The following is a 25,461-nucleotide window of genomic DNA, read 5'->3' on the forward strand; positions in this document are numbered from 1 at the left end:
TTAAGGCTATAAAAACCTCAAATCATCAAGTACATTAATGATATTAATTGTATAAGTTAATTTGTTATGTGTAGCCCTAAGTTAAATGTATTCCAGAGTGATGATTATATATGCAAAGCTGAGAGCAGACTTGAATACTTTATTATATAACTATAGAAGTGGCTAATAGTATAACTACATGCTTTGTAGCTATATATATATACATATATATAATTTATAGTGCTATAGCTATAGGCTGAAAACATATAATCATGCATGGCATCATGAGAAATTCATATAGGTTGTGTCTGCATGCATCATGGTATGTGAATGATGGGATACAATCAGCTATAGCTATATATAAATGCAGGTCACCATGATCTCAGCGAATGCTCTATCTTTTGGGCTAAAGAAATGCAGGTAGCCATGATCTCAGCAAATGCTCTATCTTTTGGGTTAAAGAAATGTAGGTCGCCATGATCTCAGCAAATGTTCTATCTTTTGTGTTAAAGAAATGCAGGTCGCCATGATCTCAGCAAATGCTCTATCTTTTGGGTTAAAGAAATGAAGGTCGCCATGATCTCAGCGAATAGCATTTCCTTTGAATAAAAGAAATGCAGGTGGTGGGGACTATTATACGGAACGGAACGGAATCATGGACTAATTTGCGGAACGGAACACTTTCGAATACACTACCAGTATACACCTGGTTTAATAATGCTGAAACATAACTACGTGACCGCAGCGTCTGTAGATCAAGAAGGCGCTACACAATCTCCATGGTAACAGGTTGAAACTGCCATCAATAGGTGAATGGAATGGATCGAGGCTCCACACAGTTTTATGATAAGAAGCTGTCTAGATATGCAATTCGTTGTGGGATTTGTGGTGCCCTAAGCTAGTCTCGCGTACCCAGACCACTATTGTGACCTTTGGCCACATAAAAAAGAAAAAAAATGAGTATTGGTCTGCCTACGCCTAGTGGTGCCAGTCCAGTTTAAGCTGTCCAGTTTCGGAGGCTATGATTGCAGCATAGATAGCTCTATGGATAGCTAATACACGAATATTTCATGTTCATGTATTACCTATGGTTGCAGTAGTGCAGGTCTTGGAGGCTCGTATTTATTTTTACGGAAGTGCTGAAGGTGTTAGCTAACTATTTGAATCATAAATGACGGCACTTCACGGGTTATCAATCTCACGTACAAATAACTTAAAGCATAGATAGCATACGCCGGAACCAGGGGCGGATCCAGGACCTGGCAAGGGGAGGGGCACAAACAGGCCAAGTTGTAGGTGGTTAGGAAGAGTCAGATTCTGTTGTTAGTTGCTGCATTTTTGTGCAGCAAATAATGCACCTCTTAGTAGTATCTCACTGTTGATTTTTACCATTTTTGCCTTTGTGAAGTCTTAAAAACTGTTTAAATAGCTCTGAATGTCTTAAACAACAGCAACACGATAATTATTTTAGAGGCGCTTAGTACGCACGAAGGTGTAGGGTGACAATTTCATAGCTAGTTTGAGTTTGGTTCGCTTTGGTTTCAGGTGAATTTGTAATAAATGCTAATAAATGTGCATATTTTCATGAGTTATATAAGCTGATCTTGGCCTGACATACACTGTGCAAAAAGAGGGATATAATATGGTATTTCCAGTGGCTTATTGAATACAAATAAGCCTTAATATAAATCCTGTATTATACTCATTTTATACTTTAGTATAATCCATACTATACTATTGCATCTATGGTTTCAGTTTATTAACCACATTACCTTAAATAGCTTATATCTAGTATAATGCCCACACTATACCATCATATATATGGTTTCAGTATATTTAACACATTAACTGAAGTCTTACATGAGATTGTTAGTATAATACAGGTTATACCAAGCTTTTTTGTATTCAATAAGCCACTGGAAATACCATCTTATATCCCTCTTTTTTCACAGTGATAAAGTTGTAGAAGTAGCTATGGCTCCTCCACAAGGTCACTGGGGGGGGCATTTGCCCTAAATGCCCCATCCTGGATCCGCCATTGGGCACTGGGTATAATCAACCATGCATATGCTTAAAAGGTCAATTGTGGATTCATATATTGTCATAGTAACGAAGTTTTAATTGTGGGATTAGCCGTTGCTGTTACAAATTTTGTCAGATTTTAGCACTTTCCTGATTTAGAGACCATTGTGCTTTATGAAACGATATCTCTCTCCCGTGAAAGGTCAGATTATAAGGGTACTTTAATCGCTGCATCGTCAGTTCTTATGGTCACTTTGGTTATAGCTATTTCTTCCAGATTAACAGTATGTCAAACTATGTCTATATGTTCACCATTGACTAAGAATTAATTACACGGTCAGTGTAAATAGCTATGCAGCAGTCCCCCAGTGGTGTATGAAAATGTGCTTATATTTCGAGCCATTATAATTATTGATGATTATATAAAGATACAAGATTAAAATGAATGATCACAATTCATGAGAGGACATGTAACAAGTATGTCAGTTATCAGCCACTGGTCGACCATCAGTGCACAGCCAAACCATCTTATGCTGCCACGCTTCTTTGGGTACTTGAATACATATATTTGCATGGTACCACTCCTGGCACTCGGAACATTCGACCATTGACGCCTCACTGATTTCTGGCATTCGGCAAAAACAGTAAACTTTAATTGATTGTGTATTTGTAACCTTTGTTGCTTTTAATCTTCGAGTGTGTGTTATCGGAAACTCCTCAATTCTTTCTACCTCAAAACATTTTATCAAGTGTTGTCTCATTAATGGTTGGTTATAAAAGATCAACTCTGGTTGCTTGCCAAAGCATAATGAGGTAGCAAATGCAATAGAAAATAAGCCGCAATCACTTGTTCCACTTTGCCGTTGAATATCCACAAAGTGGACATTAATCTGTCTGAATTGGGTCTTCATAATGCATGCTATTTGATGCTGGACATTTTCTGACAATTGCCAGTATAGACTGTCGTAAACAAAAACGTTTGGTTCTTTTGTTTCAATTGTTGAAATTGTAAGCCAGTGATTTTTCACACTGTCATGAAGTATCTGGATAAATTTGTCATGAACCGCAAAAGACATTATTGTATAGCTGCATCCTACACTTTGGAACCCATCCAAGTACTGAAATTGTTCAGCCAATAATCTCTGTGAAACGTCTATGATAGAGGAGTTAAGCCAGTGAGTGGGGGATTGCAATACCTCCTTATCTGATGTGAGAAGGTTAAACTTTTCAATCCAAGTTGTAACATTAGTGGTTATTTCATTTGGAAGATCATCAACAGCAATAGGAGGGTGGATAGAATTTTCGTTTGGCACAATCTAACTTCTTTTTCATAGCATTGAGGCTCTTAACCAGATGAAAAGCAGCTTCATTTCTTTGACCAAAAGAGCATCTAGGAACTTTAGCAGCTGTTCTGTCATTGCCTGTGACACAATATTACAATTCTCACATACCATGAAGGAAACTTGATTAACCAACTAACACAAACTGCTTGTACATTGTGAATGGGATGTGCATACTACTTAATGATAGCCTATAAAAGTGTTTTGCCATAAAATAAAGAAGAAATACTCGCATAATGAAGTTCGTTGTCATCTTTTATATTTTTGCCTCTACTTAATGTCACTTGTGTACAGAATTGATAATTTTTAATTGACAACGTATCCATATAGATTACAGGTAGAATGTATCTATTGTGTAAATGCACTGTTATAATATACCTTCTTGAGTGCCCCCTGTACTGTTTGAATCAAAAGCATAGCTTTCTGTAACAACAATTACATCATACTGTAAATATTTTTTACTTGTCGTAAGAACATATAAACTTTCATACAATTATTATCATGCCGTATAGCTTGATAGTTGCGGACATTTCACAGTCTCTTAAAATATATCAAAAAGAGGGCAGCATATTTTAGGCATGGACATGACTATTCTGCATAACAGACTGGAAAGGCTCACAATTTATCGTTGGCACTTTCCTGCCATTCTTTAGAAACTTGCTGCATGAACCTTGTTTAAAGGTTACCGTAATAGTCATTCATCAGAACAGTTTTCAGGGGCGTAGCCAGGATTTTTTGAAGGGGGGTTCCAGCACCAGCATTGAGTTAGTAGAAGCAGGGGTCTGGGGGTGCAGCCCCCAGTTGCTGAGAGACTTTCAATATTTTAATAAATCAAAACTCAGCAAATTGCTATATTTTATGCAAAAAGTACATTAATTATGATGCATTAAGTGCCCCTGGGATGAAGGTAGTACTAGATAAAGTCACCTAGTGGAAACAGACAGCATAACACATAGAGACACATATAGTAATCTGTAAGTGATGGTTATATCTCACTGTGGTATAGGAGCCATGAATCCACTGATACAAATGACAATCAAAACAATATAACTATACAAATATGCATAGCATGAATTCATCTTGCATAACACAAGTGATAAATTACTGGAGCTCTATATCTTTAAACACTGCACACCAAAGCTATAGCAGTATAAGGTCATGCTAAGTTTTGGATTTAATGTTGGAATATATGAAAAACTTCATATGGACATGGATGTTTACATGCATGTTCTATTAGAGTATACCTGACTACTCTATTAGAGTATATTGATCTTTTTAACAAGTTTTGAAGAGGGCTCATGTTACCCCTGTGAATCCTTCCCTGAGAGATGAATGTAAGTTATATCAATTGTTGTGCTGTGCCATTACACTATATTGCTCACTCATTTTGTCCTACCATACTAAATGGTGTGTTAGGATGCTGCTTGCAGAAGTCTAAATTTTACAGGGGGGGTTCCTGAACCCCCCAGAACCCCCCTTCCCTACGCCCCTGGTTTTGGTTTGATTAAACTGCTAGTACAAACACTGTGAAAGTATTGTAGGGCTCGTTTCTGGTCAATTTTTTTGTGAATTGTGTTTTAATATGCAGTACTAAGGATGTGTACACAGTACTAGGTGGTGGTTGGGACTCAAATAAATTAGCTACCACTATCACACCCTCTGCACTGATTCCTTAAAGGTATATCCATAAGCCCAAACATGCATGGCTGTAAACCTTCAAAGCATACTTTCTATGTCTATTTGTGATGTAATAAAGTTTATAATGATACCTAGGGATTTACCCTCACGCTAAAGCAAACTCGCCATGTAAACAATATTTCAATGAACAAAATACTTTACATTAGATGATTTATAACTCAATGATGGTGCTCCTATCAATTTGAGATAAGTTTCATTCAATTAGCCATGAAATTCAGATCGAGCTGTATAGAACTCATGTGATTAAACCCACTATCTATAGTAAATTGTACACATGGTGAAAACATTGAATAATAGAAAACATAATCATCGTCATTCATCGCTTCATAATAAGTAAGCCTCTGTAGTTAAAATGTTCATTAAAGCTCCCCAAGCAACCCAGTGAATAGACTTTCGATTGATATGTAGATTTTTTAGGTTGATCGGGTTATTCTATCTGTGCTTAATGTTGCCGTGTATGACTGTATTGTGCAAACATACATTTCCCAAGTGCCTTTAAGGGTTAACTTTGTTTCTTGTAGTTACCACTATTCTACACCTGGGCACATCCCTGAGTGTTACTGTAACATATGATGTAGTTACAAAATCTGTTATCAACATGATTCAGCTTCTTTTGTAATTTGTAAAGGTGCTTTGGAGGTCTTTTATTAATGGAGAAGCCTGATATAACTACAAGACCTATAACAATGCAATAATAAGTCCCTTGTGAATGGTTATTATCAAATGCATCAATAAAAGGCTTGCATCAGGATGTTTTCAGTAAAATTTATTTGGCACGAAATGTAAAACCTTTGGGATTTAGCATTTCTGATACACACATCATAATGTTGGTGATTTGTTTATGTGTACTCAGTTACTACAAAAATTATGTATTAATTATGTACCAAAATTGAAGCGGTGTCCAAAGTGGTCCATCAGTAGTTTTGTAATCACAGAATCTCCATTGGCAATAGTTTCATAAGGGTATACAAGTATGCTTGGCTGTGGCTGCTTGTGATCAGATAACACTTTTTGGAGCTTGGCAGCATCCTCATGTGAGTTGATGACATATGAACTAGCGAACGACTGTGGTATTACCTGAATAAACCCATCGGGAATGTGTGCACCAATAGGCCCAATTGGTTTGGCAGAAAATGATTTGCTGGCAATAATGTCCTCTACCTCTTGTGATATGATTACTGGCTTTTCTTCACTCCACATATCTTCTAAATACTGGTCAAAACACTCCCAGTCCGGTAATTCTAAACACAATGATGATAAACTCAGTACTTAATAGGGTTTTATAATTATGTAAGCACATGTTTTAGTGTTACTATACCATTACGTTATTCCTTAACAACGTATCATCTTTAACATTATCATCACATCTATACTGTTTACCAGCTAATAAATGTAAATCTGTATTGTTTTTTTCCAAGTAAATTTTGTTATACATACCTTTATTCTTGCATTTCATGCCACTGTGACAATGATCTGTACATGGTAAACCATACTTCAAGCATCGACATTTTTTGTTAGTGCAATCAGATTTACAATTGCAAATACGTGTTGAACTGGTCTCCTTTGTATCATCTTGTTGATGGCCTGCTTTAGAGCATTAGACGTTATACAGATAATTTAATCACTTACCATAATTCTCCTCATCTGAACAGGTAGATTCCACACTTCCATCAGCTTCACCTATTAATACAATCCATGTTACTTCTATACAAACTTTATAAACATTTTTAACAACCTTTATCATGACATTGTGACATGCATTGGTCACCAGGAATTGATTGCTTTGCATCACAGGAGTGCTCTTCTGTAGCATCTGAAAAAGTAAAATGCATTCTAAGTGAAATGTGTTCCCAGATCATATGCACAAATCATGTTCGCATTCTAAGATAAAGAAGTTGATGCTGTGCTACATGTATTTCTAAAACTAGTCGTCCGGTGGTTGCTGTGTATTGATAGCTCAAATGTGTTATTTATAAATGCACAGGGAAACTTACTGCAATTCCAATTCATAAAATATTTTATAATTCATTATCCCCCTTCCTTTAACAGATTTCTGTAATATAGTATTTCTTTACAAAAGTTTTGCATTCAGAAGCCGGTTTTGTCCTCATTTGCATGAAATATATAACCGGCTGAATGAACACCCACCACTTAGCACATTCCTCGAAATCCTTTTTATTGCTTCTCTGTTATCTATGGTAAGAAAGGAGTGGAATACCAAAGTTTCAGTCCCTTATGATGGATAACCTTATAGTTACAGCGGTAGACAGCTGGAATAGCAATTAAGAATCTTAATAAAATTATGTACAGTGACAATACAGCAAATATATTACAGGCGCCTAAATAATCGATCATATCTTACAACTAAAAGCTACAAAGATGGGACTTAGCTCAATGTAAACTGCCACATCCATCAAGGTAAGAAATTACAATACCCACTATTTTTGCCACATCATAAATAAACACCTGTAACTCATGTTTAATTTACTGTACAAGCATGAAACAAAAATCTACTTACTCCTTATAGCCCAGTGGTGCATAGGTTTTGCTGATATGAGCATTACTTCACTCCAAATCAAAGCAATTAAAATGTGCGTAAAATTTTCATGTGGCACACATCTTTTTAATAAATTTTATGACAAATCAGAATTTTGCGAAAACAGTGGGTTTTTGCCCAGCGGGTCACATATAAGTGTCAGAGTATAGCTGTATTCCTTAGCATGTTAACTGACCTGGAAAATCAGTACACCTTAATAATCACTGCTGGTTGGTCCATGATATGATGTACAGGTTTCAGTGTATTTGAGTAATTATTTTTTAACCAGGGATGCACCCATAAATTATGTTTGTCTGCACCGTCTGGGAAATAGTACTTGTCCTACAGTACAGAACTTGCTATGTTGTTTACAACTTCTACTAGTGACAAGAAATAAGTTAAGTCCTACACAACAATGAAAACTAAGAAATGCTAGTTGTTAGTCATAATACGATTTAAAAAATGTATATGCATTTTCCCAGTACAACAGTCTACTGAGTGCAATGCCAACACACTGGTACTACTAATGGGTATTCATAGTATAGGGCATGCTCACAGAGGTCCCAACACACCACAAATATGTTAATTACTACTAACCCACCCATGAAAAATATTTTCTGCATGGAATTAAGAATTCTTGACAATATTAAAACATTCATGTTTGTGCCTGTAACTCACTTCCTAAAGCATCTGGAGCAGGACAAACTTCATAGTCTCCTGGTCTAGGCCTCTTCCTTCCAGACTTTTTCTCTTTGGAGCTACGGGAGTTTTTTCTCAGTTGTGTTAAGCTCAGTTTTGTCTTGGGAACAGCTTCACAGGTCACGCCAATACTTAATTTTGCAGCCAAAATATGGTAACATGAAGTAGATGAAGCACATGAACATGATTCTTTAGGATACAATGTTACAACATGAGGCTTGTTTGTCCCCATGACAGTGAATGTTCGCAAATTAGAATCTAAACTGATTTTATGTTGTTCAACTACACATCTTGCTCGTTCTTTCTGGGTTAATTGCTCTAAGCATCTATCCTCTTTCTTATCACTCATTGATTCACTTACACCAACATTAGCCATGGTACATTTTCCCTTAATACGCTGAACAATTTCTTTAGGGTGGTAAATTTGCTGATCTGAATTGAAAGGTAGCTCTGCTTCCATAGCAGCAATTGATGAAAATCTTGAATGAAGATTGTAATTCACTAAATTCCGTTTGCCACGTGAAATTTCTATTTTGTAGTACCCTTGAAGATTGTAAAGGGCTAAAGCCATGCAATCAATAGGAACTTCACGCCATTCCACAAGTTGCTTTAAGACATAATTCAAACCCTCAGCCTGGTTGTTTGTTACACCACTAAATGGGCTATATACTCCAAGTGGCTCGATTGCCCACCGTGCAATAGATGTGATGTCTGGGGCAATGTGGTTACAGTAGTATTGATAAAATGCTGCACTCCATTTTTGGGCCATGTGCAAAAGCTCAGCTTGATACTCTACTTGTGATGGTAGGTGAAAAAGGTCCTTGACATCTGACAAATAGATACCCACATCCTTTTAAGGAGCACCATGCGCTCGAAGCCAGCGCATTGCATCACAAAAAACATGATTCCAACACGGCAGATTTGTAGAGGATTGTAGGTGTGAAGCTATGGTATTAACAATACCCTGCTCTTCATCAGTCACGATTGGGTTTGTAGTACTCTTCAAGCCAGGTGCTAACTTACAACACACATCAAAAAACTGATCATGAACAGACTGATACTTTCGTTCATGTAAGACAAACCCTACTGGTATGGCGGGACACTCTTTAAAAAGAACATGGCGAAATGACAAGACAGACACATAGAAATCACCGAGTTGAAAAGTTGTGTCATAGGAAAGTAATTGGGCACTTGGAGAATCAACCAATAGAACACGGTCCAACTCATTAAACAAAACCTTGTGCCCACAAATGCAGATCAAATCGGGATGAGTATGAATGGAATGAATAAAATCAGGCAAATCAATCGCTAATTCATGAAGGTTAATGATACCATCATGTGACAGACGAAAGTCTTCCAAAATATGACAGCGGATATTTTTCACTTGTTTGATGTTGCGAGGTTGTTTCACCGACAAATGTGTTGATGGAGGAACTTTTGTGATTTCAGCTCTGTAAGCTTTTATTGGGGTAGCCACCTTACATTCTTCTTCTAAAGTTTTCAGTACAGATGGACAAGTTCTTACATAGCTCCTTTGGGAATTCGTAGTGGCATTACCATGTGGAAAAGGTACAGCAGCCTTTTCATCTCCCAAATAATGTATCACAGTGGTCATGTTATCACTTGGAGGTAACAGATTATAAGCATGCTTAATAAACACATTTGATGGACCATCAGGCAGACTGATCCGGAAGTATGATTTCTTGACTTGTGGGTCTGTCTTTGGCAGATTATGGACACCTTGATTTACCCATCTGTACTGATCACATCGCCAGTCACCTGTTAGGACAGTCAAATTATCAATGAAATATATGATGATTAGTAGAGCAGCATAGTGCAAAAGTTGTGCACTTTTTGATACGATTAAGTTGTACTCTTTGTGATATATATATACCACCCCAAAAACACCTTCGCTGTAAAAAAGGTGCGCCCAAGAAACTACAAGTACCTGGAACCCAATGTAAAAAAGAAAAAGAAAAATCAGCTTAGCTGAAGTGAAAAGTAACTGGTAACTTAAAGAGCTGATATTTGAAGCGGCCAAGAATACAATTACTAAAGTTTAATCCATGCAAGAACACCTTGGCTATAAAACAGGTGTATACATGAAAGTAACTGGCAACTGAAATGGCTGATATCTGAAGCGGCCAAGAATGAATGGTCATATACAACTAATTCAAAAATTTAACACTGAACCTTTATAATTCAGCTGTGTTCTATATTCACTCTTGCTGCATCGTAAAGTAATTTCTTTTAACTCTAATTGGCTGGTAATTTGGCCGCTTTTTTTAATAGTCAGTATAATAGAGCAAAAAAAGGCGGCCAAATTACCAGCCAATTAGAGTTAAAAGAAATTACTTTACGATGCAGCAAGAGTGAATATAGAACACAGCTGAATTATAAAGGTTCAGTGTTAAATTTTTGAATTAGTTGTATATGACCATTCATTCTTGGCCGCTTCAGATATCAGCCATTTCAGTTGCCAGTTACTTTCATGTATACACCTGTTTTATAGCCAAGGTGTTCTTGCATGGATTAAACTTTAGTAATTGTATTCTTGGCCGCTTCAGATATCAGCTCTTTAAGTTACCAGTTACTTTTCACTTCAGCTAAGCTGATTTTTCTTTTTCTTTTTTACATTGGGTTCCAGGTACTTGTAGTTTCTTGGGCGCGCCTTTTTTACAGCGAAGGTGTTTTTGGGGTGGATATCACTCATTTTTGTCAGTGATAGACTCTATATTTGGTTTAAAAGGTAATTTTTTTGGAAATGAGCAATTAACATTAATGCAGAATATTATCTTGGAGAGTCAGTAAAATCCATACATAATAATGATTGTTTCATAACACCGTAAATTCGGAAGTATGAATTTACGGTGTAGTATGACTGTTCTATTAGAGTAAATTTATCTTTACTGCCTGCACGTGATGAATATATCTCATATCTGTGCATGTTAAATGCTTCAGACACCTAATTAAACTTGCAAGTGCCTAATTAGTTCACAGTTGCTACACAGCTATAAATACATTTGTAATTGTTATCATCATAATCATTTAACCATTTTTTAATATTTTGGTCGCAACTTCAGGATTAGAGCAGCAAAGAAAGGAATAGAGGACTCAACCATCAAGACTTGTATATGGGAGATGGAACAGTATTGCGATGGACAATGCCGGTACTAACCCCTCAAGGGTGTTGCAGTACAGTATAGATGCAAGACCAGAGCCTCGATCGTCACCTTTTGACTGTGGTCAAAACTTCAGGATTGGAGCAGCAGAGAAAGGAATGAAGGACTCAATCATCAAGACTCGGGGAGATGGAATAGTACTGCCATGGACAATGCCAGCACTAACCCCTCAAGGATGTCACAGTGCAGTATCGATACAACCACTCCAACCAGTGCATAAGACCAGAGCTCGATCATCACCTTTTGACTGAAATTTTTATACTTGATGAAGCAATTAAAACAAAAAAGTTGTAGTACTTATACTTTCCTGAGGGAACATGTCCCCAGAGTCCCAGACTCCCTTGCCTGTTCAGCAGAATAATAGGATTGAGCCTTACTACCACTTTCACCTTTATTCTTGGCCTGAATGTACATATCAGCAACATAATACAGTAGCTGTAGACAGCAACATAATACAGTAGCTGTAGATAATGCTAGTTAATGCCCCTAGGCAGAGCTATAGGGGTGGGAATTTTTCCCTACTATCATACTATCATAGTAGTTCTTCTCGCAGTTCTTTGCCTGGCCATCATCAACTGCTGTCCATCAACTGCTGTCAAAACATTAGTCTCGTCCCCCAGACCCTTCCTCAAGCATGCTTATCACACAAAAATAACTTAGTTTAGTAGTGTACAAACAATTATTCATTGACAGCTTATACTACACTTACCGCATTGTTGAACCATGTATACCACCAGAATCCACCAGATTGACAACTAACACGTGATCTATTTAGGGGAAATCTCGTGGAAAGTCCCTAACTACCTTAAGCGGACACTCATGATACGTGGTTTTAAATTGAATGGTTTAAGAATGTAACTGGATGGTGAGGCGTACTTTAATCGGCTTGACTTTACTGAGAAACTCGAGCCCCTCGTGAGAAACTACATCGCTTGAGCAACGCTTGAAAAAGTAAGAGTCAAGAATACTGAGGGACTCTATGATATATGCCGGTCTTGAATGCTAACGAAACGAGGAGTGAAGTTTGTGCAACGTGTCACATCGCCACACACTGATTCACTGTGTTTGTGCGATAGGGTTTTTGGACCTGTCCACCAGATGTTGAAAGGAAATTCATTCCAACTTGTGAAGTTGTTGGTATACTCATTGTTGGGGTCCATGGGGACATCGATGATCATTTACCAGTCAGCTGTAAGTAATGTCACAACAGAAGGAAAGGAACCATTTCCATACCCCTATGGCATACTGATTTTCCAGGTCAGTTTATGTACACCCAACCACAGAAATGTAGAACTTTGGTTGCAGGTGGAAAATAAACACCTTTTTACTCAGTTACAAGAGATTCACCCAGCTGGGATAAAATGTTGAAGTGAATGTCATTAGTACCTACTTGCGGTTCATCAGGTATTGGACAATTCCAAGTGTCCAGATTATGCGGTTGTCCTCATGTTCAAGTTTACACATTTAGGCAAGTTCCACAACATCCTATAATCTATTACTATATCAGTGTGGAATAATGCTTATATAATATTTTTCATATTCCAGGCTTTAGGTATGTGTATTGTATTTAACACCTGCTTGTTGGTTTTTGCAGGCCATCTGGTCATACTGGTTTATCCACTAGCAGTTGAATGTGATCATGGTACATATGTAAGTTGAGACCATGCAGGAACAAAGATGAGACCATGCAGGAACAAAGATACAGGTGTCATGAATTTCAGGTCAGTTGACATTCAGAGAAATTGTATTATTGCAATTGTTCTTTTTGTAGTTATCAATTATCAGTGACCAGTTTGTGATAGCGTACTTTTGTTTGACTAATGACCAAATGTTCTGGTTTACATGCTTACCCAACAGTTATGTTACTCACTTAACCTGCATATGGGATATATATTTTTAGTTCATTTTGATTATTCATCCTTTATTGGTACAGCCCGGCATATTGATTTTTTGCACATTCTCTTTTTAATTCAGTGCCTGCTGGATTGTTTTGTCAGATATCGAAACAGATGTCTTTGGTGTTGCGACTGATGTTCCAGGTCAGTTTGCATGTGTGTTTAATTTAAGGTTGACTTCAGTGCCTGCTTATTCTTTTACAGGTCTCGGTATTGAGTGTCATGAATTTCAGGTCAGTTGACGTGCAGAAGAATTGTATTATTGCAATTGTTGTTATTGCAGTTATCAATTATCACTGTATACTAGTGATGTGAATTTGCAGGTCAATCTACTCAGATGTATCACGCATAGTGTTGATGGGTTCGAACAAGTATCCAGTGTAGACTGTAGTGGCATCAAGGGTGTTAATTTCCAGGTCAGTTTACATGTTGTGATGTTAGTGATTTTTTCCTAGTACCCAGATATTAAGTGTATTGTATTTAATGCCCACCTGTTATGTTTTTAAATTATGGTATATCAGTGTAGACAGTGCAACAGTAAGCCTTCTGTGTTGTAGTAACTATTTGTTTCATAATATTATGCTGTTGTCCCAGAATGGCACAATTTTTGGGCAACCAGTGTGAAGTCCAGTGGTACAAACATTGTATTATGACCAAGTTGTGATAGCGTACTTTTGTTTGACTAATGTCCTAATGTTCTGGTTTGACTAATGTCCTAATGTTCTGGTTTAACATGCTTACCCAACAGTTATGTTATTCATTCACTTAGCCTGGGATATAATTTTTGTTCATTTTGATTATCCATGCTATTATTGACACAGCCCGGCATATTGATTTTTTGTACATTCTCTTTTAATTCAGTGCCTGCTAGATTGTGTCATCAGATATCGAAACAAGTGTTTTTGGTGTTGCGACCGATGTTCCAGGTCAGTTGCATGAGTGTTTAATTTAAGGTTAACTTCAGTGCCTGCTTATTCTTTTACAGGTCTCAGTATCGTCATGCTGACATACAAGAAATCATCACTATTGTTGGAACTATTTTTAGTCAAGTCTTGATGTGATGTTAATTAACGTTGTTACACATTGTTGTATGTTTACCATATGGCAAGAAATTATCATGGCCATCATGAAATTTGAATATTGTGTAAGTTGTGTGGACCAACCCCAACTCATACATGGTCACTGGCAAACCACGAACCACATTCGAGCCACAACACCACCAACCACATTCGAGCAATCCATTACAAAATTTTGTTGCACCATTTGTGTGTGCATAATACTTAATGAAAGCCACAACACAAGCTACATGGTACATACTACATAGAGGTGGTAACCCCTAAAGGCTTGTTACCTTTTGTATTCACCTTACCGGTCTTTGTGGTTAATCTATTAAAAATTACATGTAAATAGAGAATTGAAGAGTATGCTTAAAGCACCTTCGCTAGTGATTTTGTTCTTCAAACCATAAGACAACTGGCGATTTATAAACGTTCGCATGGGGTGTGGTACTAAATGGCATTTAAAAGATTTCTGCTTAAAACGCCATCCCTAGGGAACTTACGGTTCAGCACGCTGTCACAACTTGTTTATCAGGCATTAGAGTTTGTGTCCACGTCGTGTCTTTAAAAGTTATTGTAGGGATTAGAGATTGATTGAAGAAAATACGCGTATAGGCAAACCAGGATTGGATAATGTCAGTGCTAGATGGACTATACAAACACGACTATGTTGACTGGTATAACGTGACAGTAGTTGTAACATAAGGTAGAGAAATAAAGTGAAATACGCCTATTTTTTATTTTGCGATGGTTACTTTTTTATTTTAGCGAGGTCGCAAGAAAACTATAACGACTCCTAAAGATTTTTTATCACGTAACACAATACAAATCTATTGAGAGATGTTGCGTAATTTAGGACTAATATTGCGAAACCGGCCCTACACGTAAATAACTCACAGTAGTGGCCGCGTCTTTTAATTGGGCGTGCGCTTTGTAGTTTCTTGGCCGCGTGACTCACTACTGTGAGTCTTGATATATATATATATATATATATATAATTTTGATATAGTGCCATCACAACTTTGACCTTTGGTGACCTTTACAGACATTTTTGTATTGAAATTTTAATTCATCATTTTTTGTCTTTATCTAACTGAGGCATCATTTTGCACTATGGTGCAGTTAAATCACAGTTTCACATTACAGGTGCTGCTTGGCTTTCATTTGAAGTTAATAGGTGATTACAAATAAATTACCTACTGATTAATTTACACCCAAAAATTAAAATTATAAAAATGATTATAACTTTTGTAGTGGAATGAGCTGTACATCAAACAAATTAGTTTTACATAAACACCTTTAATGTGATTCCATACGCGCAGGTTTAAATGGTGGAGAATAATACCTCTTGGGATTTTAAATACTAGTTAAAGCACCGCCAAGCACACAATATGGAAATAAAAGCACGAGGATGTGGGTGAGAGACTAATATTATAATAGCACGAGGCAAAGGTGAGTGCTATATTAGGCTTGAGACCGTGCCCAAGTGCTTTTATTTCATATAGTACAAGCGTAGCGGTGCTTTAACTGGTTTAAAGTGCTATCTTGTCGTCATTGTTTGGAGCAGCATTCATTTTGTGAACTTGGAACCACGTTGGTTTTCAGCCATCAGACAACTGGTAAATGTATATGTAGTACAGGTGCAGTAGTAAAACAAACAAATAGTATCTTTTTGGCTATTTTTGGCGATTAGAAATGTTGCGCATGTGATCTTGTTTTTGGGAAATAATGGTTCTTTATTTTCCAATCAATGCATAACTGTACTTTATTGTGACGCAAATGGAAAATGTAGCATGCTTGAATGCGTTATGGAAAATAAAGCTCTTTTCTCTTTGATCTCACCCACTTTTTAAAATGTTACTGCAAAAGGGCTATTAAGGTATTATAATATAACAGTACTATTATTTATGCGGATAGTTTCATCATTGTATCACAAAGTACACAAAATACCTACTATTTGCATTGTACCATTCTACTAACTACAAAAGGTCCTTTATAAATTCATAACTTAATATGTAATTCTATATGAATTGCAACAACCACTTAATTTCATTACTATAACTCAAACTAACTACCTAAATACATAGAAGCACTTTCTCAACTGCTTTAATTGATTGTCTATATATACGGAGTTATCATGCTTTCTAAGTTATAGTTAGAACAAGTTGAGGTTTCTACACAATTTAGCAACCTGATGATGATGTGGCGAGCACTAACTACAAATTAATTAACGAGGCTGCAGGCCAAGGTAATTAATTCTGGGTAGCCAAGCCAACATCGTCAGAGGGCGCTAAATCACACAGAAACCTTGTTGGCACACTTTAAGTAGTTTAGAAACTTAAACTAGCTATGGCACTTCTAAATGATGTAAGGAAGCTTTATCACTCCTGCAGTGGCCAGAACTGTGAATGGCGAAGACAAAATCCAGTTGGAAAGTTTATTTCAGCCCTCAAGTGTAGTTGGAAGTGAAGTAGTGAAGCCAAAAAGTGTAGAAAAGTTTCTCTGCTGTGTGGATGAAGACTTTATCATTGACAAATAAGTGAGTAAAGTACTTGATGAAATCGAATATCTAGAGGGAAGCCAGTGAAAACAGTATTAGTCAAGGTGTTAGTGATGTTTGTACACACCTAGAACCAACCAAGCGGTTAGTGGCAACAGTGAAAGGTAACGTGTGTATGGTTCACCCAAATCACAAGCAGCTATTGAAGCAGTGGAATTTAGAATACCAGAAAAGACTTGTCTTTCAAAAAAAGAAAAGGGCAGTAGGCAGTGGGAAGATTGGGCGAGTAATAGGAATCAGAGACTGTTAGCTGGTGAGAAACCATTTAGCTGCAAATATGAAATGTTAAGTGGCCAAGAGATGAACTTTTGACTCTGTCAGTTTGTTCTAGAAATTCAATGTCATGATGGGAAGCCTGCTGTTGATCAATCTGTATACAGCCAGTTCTGGAGGTACTAATATTTACTAGTAACTTTGGATCAATGCCAAAACTTCAGTGAAACTGAATTAATTTTTTAGTTTGTAGTGTGACTTGTACTGTTTACTGATTTTAGCTATGTACCAACTATTGCATGTCTATAGGAACATGTAAATGGTGTTTGTTTGATCAATTAGTTTTAAACAACTGGGTTTGTTTGATCAATTGACTATATACTAGACCACAGGTTACCAACTAGTTGGTAACCCCACCTTAGGATTTAGTAACCTTATTAAGCCTCCAGACATCAAAGTGCTTGAAAATTGTTGCTTTTGGTCCTTAAAAGTGTTAACTTCTCCCCATTGTATTTAAATGACAAGGAGTATATAAGTAGTGGTTGGGAGAATGGGATGACATACTGTAGATTTTAAAATTCTATAATTACAACAGAGCCTTTGGTAATCTGGTGATGACATGATATCATGTGACTAAGGTAATGCATGGTTTAATCACTAAGTAATGGTCAGGATTTTATTGATTTAGTGGGGATCTACATACTCTGAACCAAACCCCTTAACTCCCTCTTCCATGCTATGGCACCACCCATTTCACATTCATGATTCCTCAACTATTAGTGGATGAAAGGTTGAGGGGATTGGAATAGGTAGACACAATAAAGTTGTTTTCCATGGCTTCTGCTGCTGTGTAGTGTAGTTGTGTGACCAGTTTGACTGGTTTACCTACTTAGTTGTTAACACTATTTTGTTGTTTGTCTCCACCTTCCCATGGGCCTAATGCATAGTGTGAATATTTTCATTCTTATAGCATCACTCATTCAGTCAAGAGAATGTTCTGGAATGAACTGGTTGATATAGGAAAAAACCCCTATAACCACTGTAGATTCAATGCAGAAATGGGAATTTAAAACCACAGAATGTATAACACACACATACACACACTATACTCTAGAGAATGTGCTGGCTGTATGCATGGCAACAGATTTATATTTTATTTTAATGACTAATAAATTTGAAACAATAAATTTGTAACTTGCAAGAATTTCTCTCATACAACCTGATAATATAGCTTGTATAACCATGGCTGAAGCAGACTATTATAGCCAGAAGTGTAGGGCACACCCCTTGTTATTTTTTCTATTATCCATTTTTACATTCTAAATGACTAAACTATAGTGTATAACACATCAAAGGAAAGGATAATGAAGACAAATTTTTAAAACTAATTGTACACGCTCTCAAATGACTATTCTAAAGCACCCTTATGCATGTCACCATGGGACTTAAGACTGCCATCCTCTTGACTATCAATTCAATTACTGAAAAGCAAAGTGGCCATTCTACTAGTTATACAGCATTACAAATCCATGCCAGACACCCATAGAAACCGTATCTGCACGTACGCGTGCAAATGCACATAATGGTATAGCTACATACATATAAATTGGCATCAACTGAATGAACATTGATGCATGGTTTAAGGTACACCAAGTAGACCATTTTTTCCTAAGCTAGCTTAGCTAGTAGCCGATTAGCTATGTAAAAACATGCTTTTGCGTCCCAGCGACTGAGCTGTTAATAACCGCCGGATAGCTTAGAGCTACACAAATTATAGCACACAAATAAAAGCTACTTACCTCTTTGCCTTTCAGAGTCAGTTTGATAAACATAAATTTCGCCACCTTTGGGGTTATTGGGAGGAAGCGTAGTTATGTAATCCACTGGAGGATTTAAAAGTAAAGATCATACAACCTCAGATATCTCCGGAGGAGAACAACGAATATCATAGACGGGAACGGTCATCTCTTTACTCTGAGTCAGATAACACCGAATTGCAGTGCAGGTGGAGCTCACGTGGGTGTACCAGTTATCTCGTGCGCCGGGCCCGCGTGTTGGTCCACCCTCTGTTAAAATTATACCCTTAGCTAATCATGAAAGCTTATATCAACAACTCGGGCAACAAAGTAAATGTATGGCAAAAGGCTACACCTACAAACTAGAGGGCGTGTGAACATAAGCATGTATAGCTCCGAGTGATATTGCATCTCATTATAAAAATCCGCCCAGCAGCCGCGTTAGACACACATTTTCTCCCACCTTTCTCAACACAACATCTTGTGTGATGAGCCACATGGCTTTCGCCATGGTCGATCTTGTGAGACACAACTTCTACTTACTATCAATGACTTTGCTGAATCCTTAAACAACAATGGACAAACTGATGCAATTCTTTTAGATTTCTCTAAGGCCTTCGATAAGGTATATCACACCAACATCTTTACCATAAACTACATCATTATGGTATCCGGGGCAACACTTTGGAATGGTTGAAAAATTTTCTTACTGGAAGACGACAACAGGTATTAGTTAATGGTGAGCAAAGTGACGTAAGTCAAGTGACATCAGGAGTTCCACAAGGAACCGTTCTTGCTCCATTATTATTCTTATGCTTCATAAATGATTTACCAAAAAACATACTATCGACAATAAGATTATATGCAGATGACGTCATTCTGTACACCCCTATTAACTCAAAAGAAGACTGTTACCAACTTCAGAAAGATCTAACTATTTTGGAAAGATGGGCAAATAAATGGAAAATGGCCTTTAATGTTAAGAAATGTGAATTCATCAGAATAACATACAAGAAAAAGCCTATATTTTACCATTACACTTTGTATGACACTGTTGTGCAGGAGGTGACGCACACCAAGTACCTAGGTCTTACTATTGACTCGAAGCTATCCTGGTCTGAACACATTAGACAGATAACTAACAAAGCTAACAGTATCAAAGGATTTTTACAACGTAACCTTCATAGCTGCCCAATCTCAGTCAAAGTGAGTTGTTACAAGTCACTTATTAAACCAATCCTAGAGTATGCCTGTGTGGTCTGGGACCCTTATACACAAAAGGATATCTTAGCTATTGAATCAGTTCAAAGACGGTGTGCGAGGTTTGTGTATAATAATTATTCTTCATATGCAAGTGTCACAAACATGTTACAAAATTTGAATTGGCCACCTCTGGCTCACTGCAGAAACCAGCTGAAAGCGATCACAATGTTTAAGATCATGCACCAATTAATAGATATACCGGCTGATACCATACTCATACCAGCTCCATCTAACTACTCTCTACGAGGTCATTCAATGAGGCTGTTACAGCCAAACACAAGAGTAAACTCATACCTTAACTCATTCTTCCCTTCAAGTATAAAGATTTGGAATAACTTACCCAATGACCTCATCACCTGTTCAAGTTTAGACCAATTTAAAGCAAGGCTAGCTGAACATCAATTAACCACATAATTAATTTTGCTGATTTATTATCTGTGCTTGTATATACTCTTTGTAAGAGGTTTTGCACAGTAAACAATAATAATAATAATAATAATAATAATAATAGACTACAACACTACACAGCATTCCGTTCCACAAATTAGTCCATCATTCCGTTCCGTTCCGTTCCGTTCCGTAGAATAGACCCCACCAATGCAGGTCGCCATGATCTCAGCGAATAGGATTTCCTTTGAATAAAAGAAATGCAGGTCGCCATGATCTCAGCGAATAGGATTTCCTTTGATTAAACGAAATGCAGGTCGCCAAGATCTCAGCGAATGACAGGCATTTAAGTAGCAAAATACTTAGTAGCTGCAGCAACTGCTGGGATCCCTGCAATTGAAATGCCTTTTGTTTAAACGTGGTGCGAATTCCTGTTATCTTAGCCAAATATATGGGTTTGAATGAAACGTTCTAACTCGACATGTATTCACCGAGTAGCAGTTTTGCTTTTAGCAAAAGGACTTTTAGGTGAAATGTAATCGTTTAACCGAAACGCCTTAACTATGAAAGTTTTGATATAGTCTAGAATCCGTATTTCGTCTCCATGGTTGACCTGTGACAAAACGAGCAGCTCTATGTTGGACCATCTCTACTTGATTTATGTTGGTTTGGTGGTATGGATCCCACACTGGTGAACAATACTCTAAAATAGGCAAGACAAATTGTTTATATGCTAGCTCAGGTAGATGGCTAGGACAATGCTGAAGATTTTGTCGCAAAAAACCAACAGCTCTGTTTGCCTTATTGCAGATGTAATCTATATATGTGGTTTCCATGAAAGTCTGTGATGTAACTTTACTCCAAGATACAAATGTTGTTCTGTAACTACCAGTGAGGTGCCATTCATTACATACGAAAATAAACTTTTACTATGGTGATTAGAAATTTGCATTTGCTGATGTTAAAAGCTATTTGCCATTTATCTGCCCACTTTGACAGTATTGTCAAGTCTTGTTGGAGTGTTTGATGGTCTGTTGAACTGTTAATAACTTTGTATATTAAACAATCATCTGCAAAGAGTTTCATTTGGCTACTGATACCCTCAGTTATATCATTTATGTACAGTAAGAACAAGGTAGGACCCAAAACTGTGTATGCATCATTTTCTTCCAAACATGTCTAGGGGAAGCACCCAGGCCTTCCCCTTAAGACATTACACTTTAAATCCGAACCCCCTTCAAAAAATCCTGGCTACGCCCCTGAACGAGTTATATCCTAGAGACCATGATATAAAACCAATATGAAATAGTAGTTTTCGGTGAAATATGACTTTAATTCAAGCTTTAATTAGAACTTGTGACTCTTCCTTATGCCTTTTACACTACTTCTCTACCCAGTGCTACCATAGAAACCGCTCGATAGAAACGAAATCGTGCCAGTTTTGCTACCTTCAATAAACGGCGATAAACGGAAGCATTCTTCCGTTCACGGTGCCATGCACGCCATAGGAGTTCAATTCTGTCGTAAAAACTCAGATAAAACGATGCGTGTGTTTGGTATGGAACTATTATGTTATACTCTACAACATGGGGACCACATGGGTATGTGCGAATCTTGCGGCATACTTGTCTGAGATACAATATACAGTATATAATTTAGAGACCTGGCTCAACCTTAATTATTTGGTTGTCATGGAACCTGTGTATAACGGTCACCTTGGAACTAGATATCACTGACCCTATATACAGGTGGTTGTATAATGGTATATAATAATAATAGTGACACATCAAGTGCATAAATGCTATTGTAATTAACTGATTTGGCTCTCCACCAAACACAGTTCAGTGGAGATAGCAGGGTGCTCTGATGGCTGCAATTTTCTACTCCCATGAATAGCCAGCACAGCAGAACATAATAAAGAAAATGAGATGGCACGACGCATCCAGGAGAGTGTCTCTGTTGTAATGCACCTATCATTGTAATCCCCGACTACCGCTGATACAGGCTGAGATGGGGGACAGTGGGGATTTGCATCATTGAAAATTACAATTCCCCACCTACTGGGGAAGTACTGGTGATGTAAACCCCGACCAAGTCTCGCCTGCAAACCCTGGGGCTAGGAGGGGATTTGTATGGTTGTGTGGTATTGGTTAGTGATGAGTTAATTAGAGTGGATTCTAGTATGAATGTAGTAGCTACCTGAAACACTCCTTCCTAAACTGAAGCACACACCTTTGCTGTCTGAGTGAATTCTTTAGTGAAGACAAATCTCCACTATAGTGAAGAAATATTTAGCTATCAATTCCCCCACCATCCCCAACCTTTCCCCACCCTTGGCCTGTATCAGTGGTAGTTGGGCAATACATTGATAGGCGCATAATAGGGAAAACAGTGGCCAGCAACAGTTTAGTGGCTATGGCTATATACTATTCATTGAAACACAGTAATATAATGATTTTACATTAATTGAAAGGGTGTCAATTGGCATTTAAAATTTAATAAATTGGTAAATTTAATTGCAGTAATATCGTAATGTTTTGGTTGCCATGTATGTTTTTCTCATATAGGATAGCTCATTGTGTACTACTTTGAGTACTTGTCGAGTGGATATAACAACACAGGTAAATTTAGTATCCTAATGTTTTGGTTGCCATGTATGTTTTTTCTCGTATAGGATAACTCATTGTGTACTACTTAAAGTACTTGTCGAGTGAATATGACAACACAGGTAAATTTAGTATCCTAATGCTATGGTTGCCATGTATGTTTTTCTCATATACAGTAGGATAGCTCATTGTGTACTACTTAAAGTACTTGTCGAATGGATATGACAACACAGGTAAATTTAGTATCCTAATGCTATGGTTGCCATGCATGTTTTTTTCTCATATAGGATAGCTCATTGTGTACTACTTAAATTACTTGTCGAGTGGATATGACAACACATGTAAATTTAGTATCCTAATGCTATGGTTGCCATGTATGTTTTTTTCTCATATAGGATAGCTCATTGTGTACTACTTAAAGTACTTGTCGAGTGAATATGACAACACAGGTAAATTTAGTATCCTAATGCTATGGTTGCCATGTATGTTTTTCTCATATAGGATAGCTCTTGTGGGCTACTTTGAGTACTTGTCAAGTGGATATGACAACACAGGTAAATTTAGTATCCTAATACTATGGTTGCCATGCATGTTTTTTTCTCATATAGGATAGCTCACTGTGTACTACTTAAAGTACTTGTCGAGTGGATATGACAACACATGTAAATTTAGTATCCTAATGCTATGGTTGCCATGTATGTTTTTTTCTCATATAGGATAGCTCATTGTGTACTACTTAAAGTACTTGTCGAGTGAATATGACAACACAGGTAAATTTAGTATCCTAATGCTATGGTTGCCATGTATGTTTTTCTCATATAGGATAGCTCTTGTGGGCTACTTTGAGTACTTGTCAAGTGGATATGACAACACAGGTAAATTTAGTATCCTAATACTATGGTTGCCATGCATGTTTTTTTCTCATATAGGATAGCTCACTGTGTACTACTTAAAGTACTTGTCGAGTGGATATGACAACACAGGTAAATTTAGTATCCTAATGCTATGGTTGCCATGTATGTTTTTTTCTCGTATAGGATAAATCTCATTTTGTACTGGTTGAGTGAATCGGAGACTGACAGGTTTAGTAGAACAACTCTGGGTAATCTTGATACATGAAGTAAACTTGAATTAGTACTTTCTACTCTGTATACGTACACTGTGTAGTAGTTCATGGATTTTTCATGTTAATTTTTGTACATACACAATAATGGTAACTACGCATGTCCTCAGTCATTGTTCTAATTAAATGGTTGACTGTAGTTGTGCTATGAGGTGCCCTACTCTGGTTCTGTCCTTCGGTATTTTGTACCCCATAAAGTAGCATTTCAAGAATATGTAGAAGTTAACCAGGCCATTGGTATAATGCATATAGAACGCATAGAAACTTCCAATTAATACCAGGGGTATGTTCCTAAATGTAGATAGCTTGCTCATAGTGTGATTTGCTATGATCAGAAATGCATCTTTCGGGGCACTTAGTTTTCCTCGCACTACTATGCATGGTTGGGGTATCTTCACTTCTTTCTCGGCTTCACTTAAAGAGGTGTTTTCCTAGACAAGAAAGAATGAGGTATTAGCATTGCACATAAAGGAAATGTAAGCTACATATCCTAATGAATCCGTATAAACTATGATGATGTATTGTAGCTACTTACCAGTACAAATTGTATTGCTAGTGTATGTCAATCTGTGTATAGTAATACAACATTTTAATGTAGAAAATTTATAAACATCACTTGGTGCACATATTAAGCAAGTATATTATCTGTATCTGCTGTGTTTTCTGTCACGGTGCCGATCTGATACTGATATGCAAAAAATAATGCCGATTACTTTTCCAATAATCCATCCAATTATCATTGCAACACTAATATAAATATTTTTGTAGGTGCTTAATTTGTAGCACATACGTATGGTCTTGTCCTACCTCCTTCCCTTCCTGGATGTTCGATATTGAGAGGTTGTCCACAATCTTTAGAGGATTACTGGTAAACAGTCATAAAACCTCAAGGCCTACCAGGTTTTTGTGCATGTGAGACAGTTAGAAGCTCACACAATATATTGTATACATTGTCAGCTCTTAAGGGGAGCACACATTCACAAAAAAGAAATGTCGCAATTAAATATCTCGTATAGAATGAGACAACACATATATTATTATATTATATTGTGTTAAGTACAGAACTCAGATTGAGTATTATATGTACAAATTTACAATGTTGTT

At 37.1% G+C, this 25,461-nt stretch overlaps 1 protein-coding gene and 1 long non-coding RNA gene across 11 annotated transcripts in view; one reads left to right on the plus strand and one right to left on the minus strand.

The window, feature by feature from the left end:
- LOC136254754 (uncharacterized) overlaps positions 1-13,654 on the minus strand; it is a 29,973-nt gene extending 16,319 nt beyond the window's left edge. Inside the window, exon 1 of the long non-coding RNA XR_010700727.1 lies at positions 12,166-13,654. This is a non-coding gene — a long non-coding RNA (uncharacterized lncRNA). The remainder of the gene's footprint in view (positions 1-12,165) is intronic.
- Positions 11,605-25,461, plus strand: part of LOC136254748 (uncharacterized) — a 304,047-nt gene continuing 290,190 nt past the window's right edge. The window contains exons 1-9 of one of the 10 annotated variants that reach the window (XM_066047498.1): positions 11,605-12,478; positions 12,533-12,713; positions 12,762-12,924; positions 13,051-13,177; positions 13,431-13,495; positions 13,556-13,584; positions 13,635-13,767; positions 14,213-14,277; positions 14,337-14,489. In XM_066047498.1, the coding sequence (XP_065903570.1) occupies positions 13,466-13,495; positions 13,556-13,584; positions 13,635-13,767; positions 14,213-14,277; positions 14,337-14,412 (333 nt within the window). In that variant the 5' untranslated portion in view covers positions 11,605-12,478; positions 12,533-12,713; positions 12,762-12,924; positions 13,051-13,177; positions 13,431-13,465 and the 3' untranslated portion in view covers positions 14,413-14,489. The other 9 variants (XM_066047494.1, XM_066047495.1, XM_066047497.1 and 6 more) reach the window with 9 other exon arrangements.

The sequence above is a fragment of the Dysidea avara genome, chromosome 4, assembly GCF_963678975.1.
Source record: "Dysidea avara chromosome 4, odDysAvar1.4, whole genome shotgun sequence".
Classification (NCBI taxonomy): Eukaryota; Metazoa; Porifera; class Demospongiae; order Dictyoceratida; family Dysideidae; genus Dysidea; species Dysidea avara.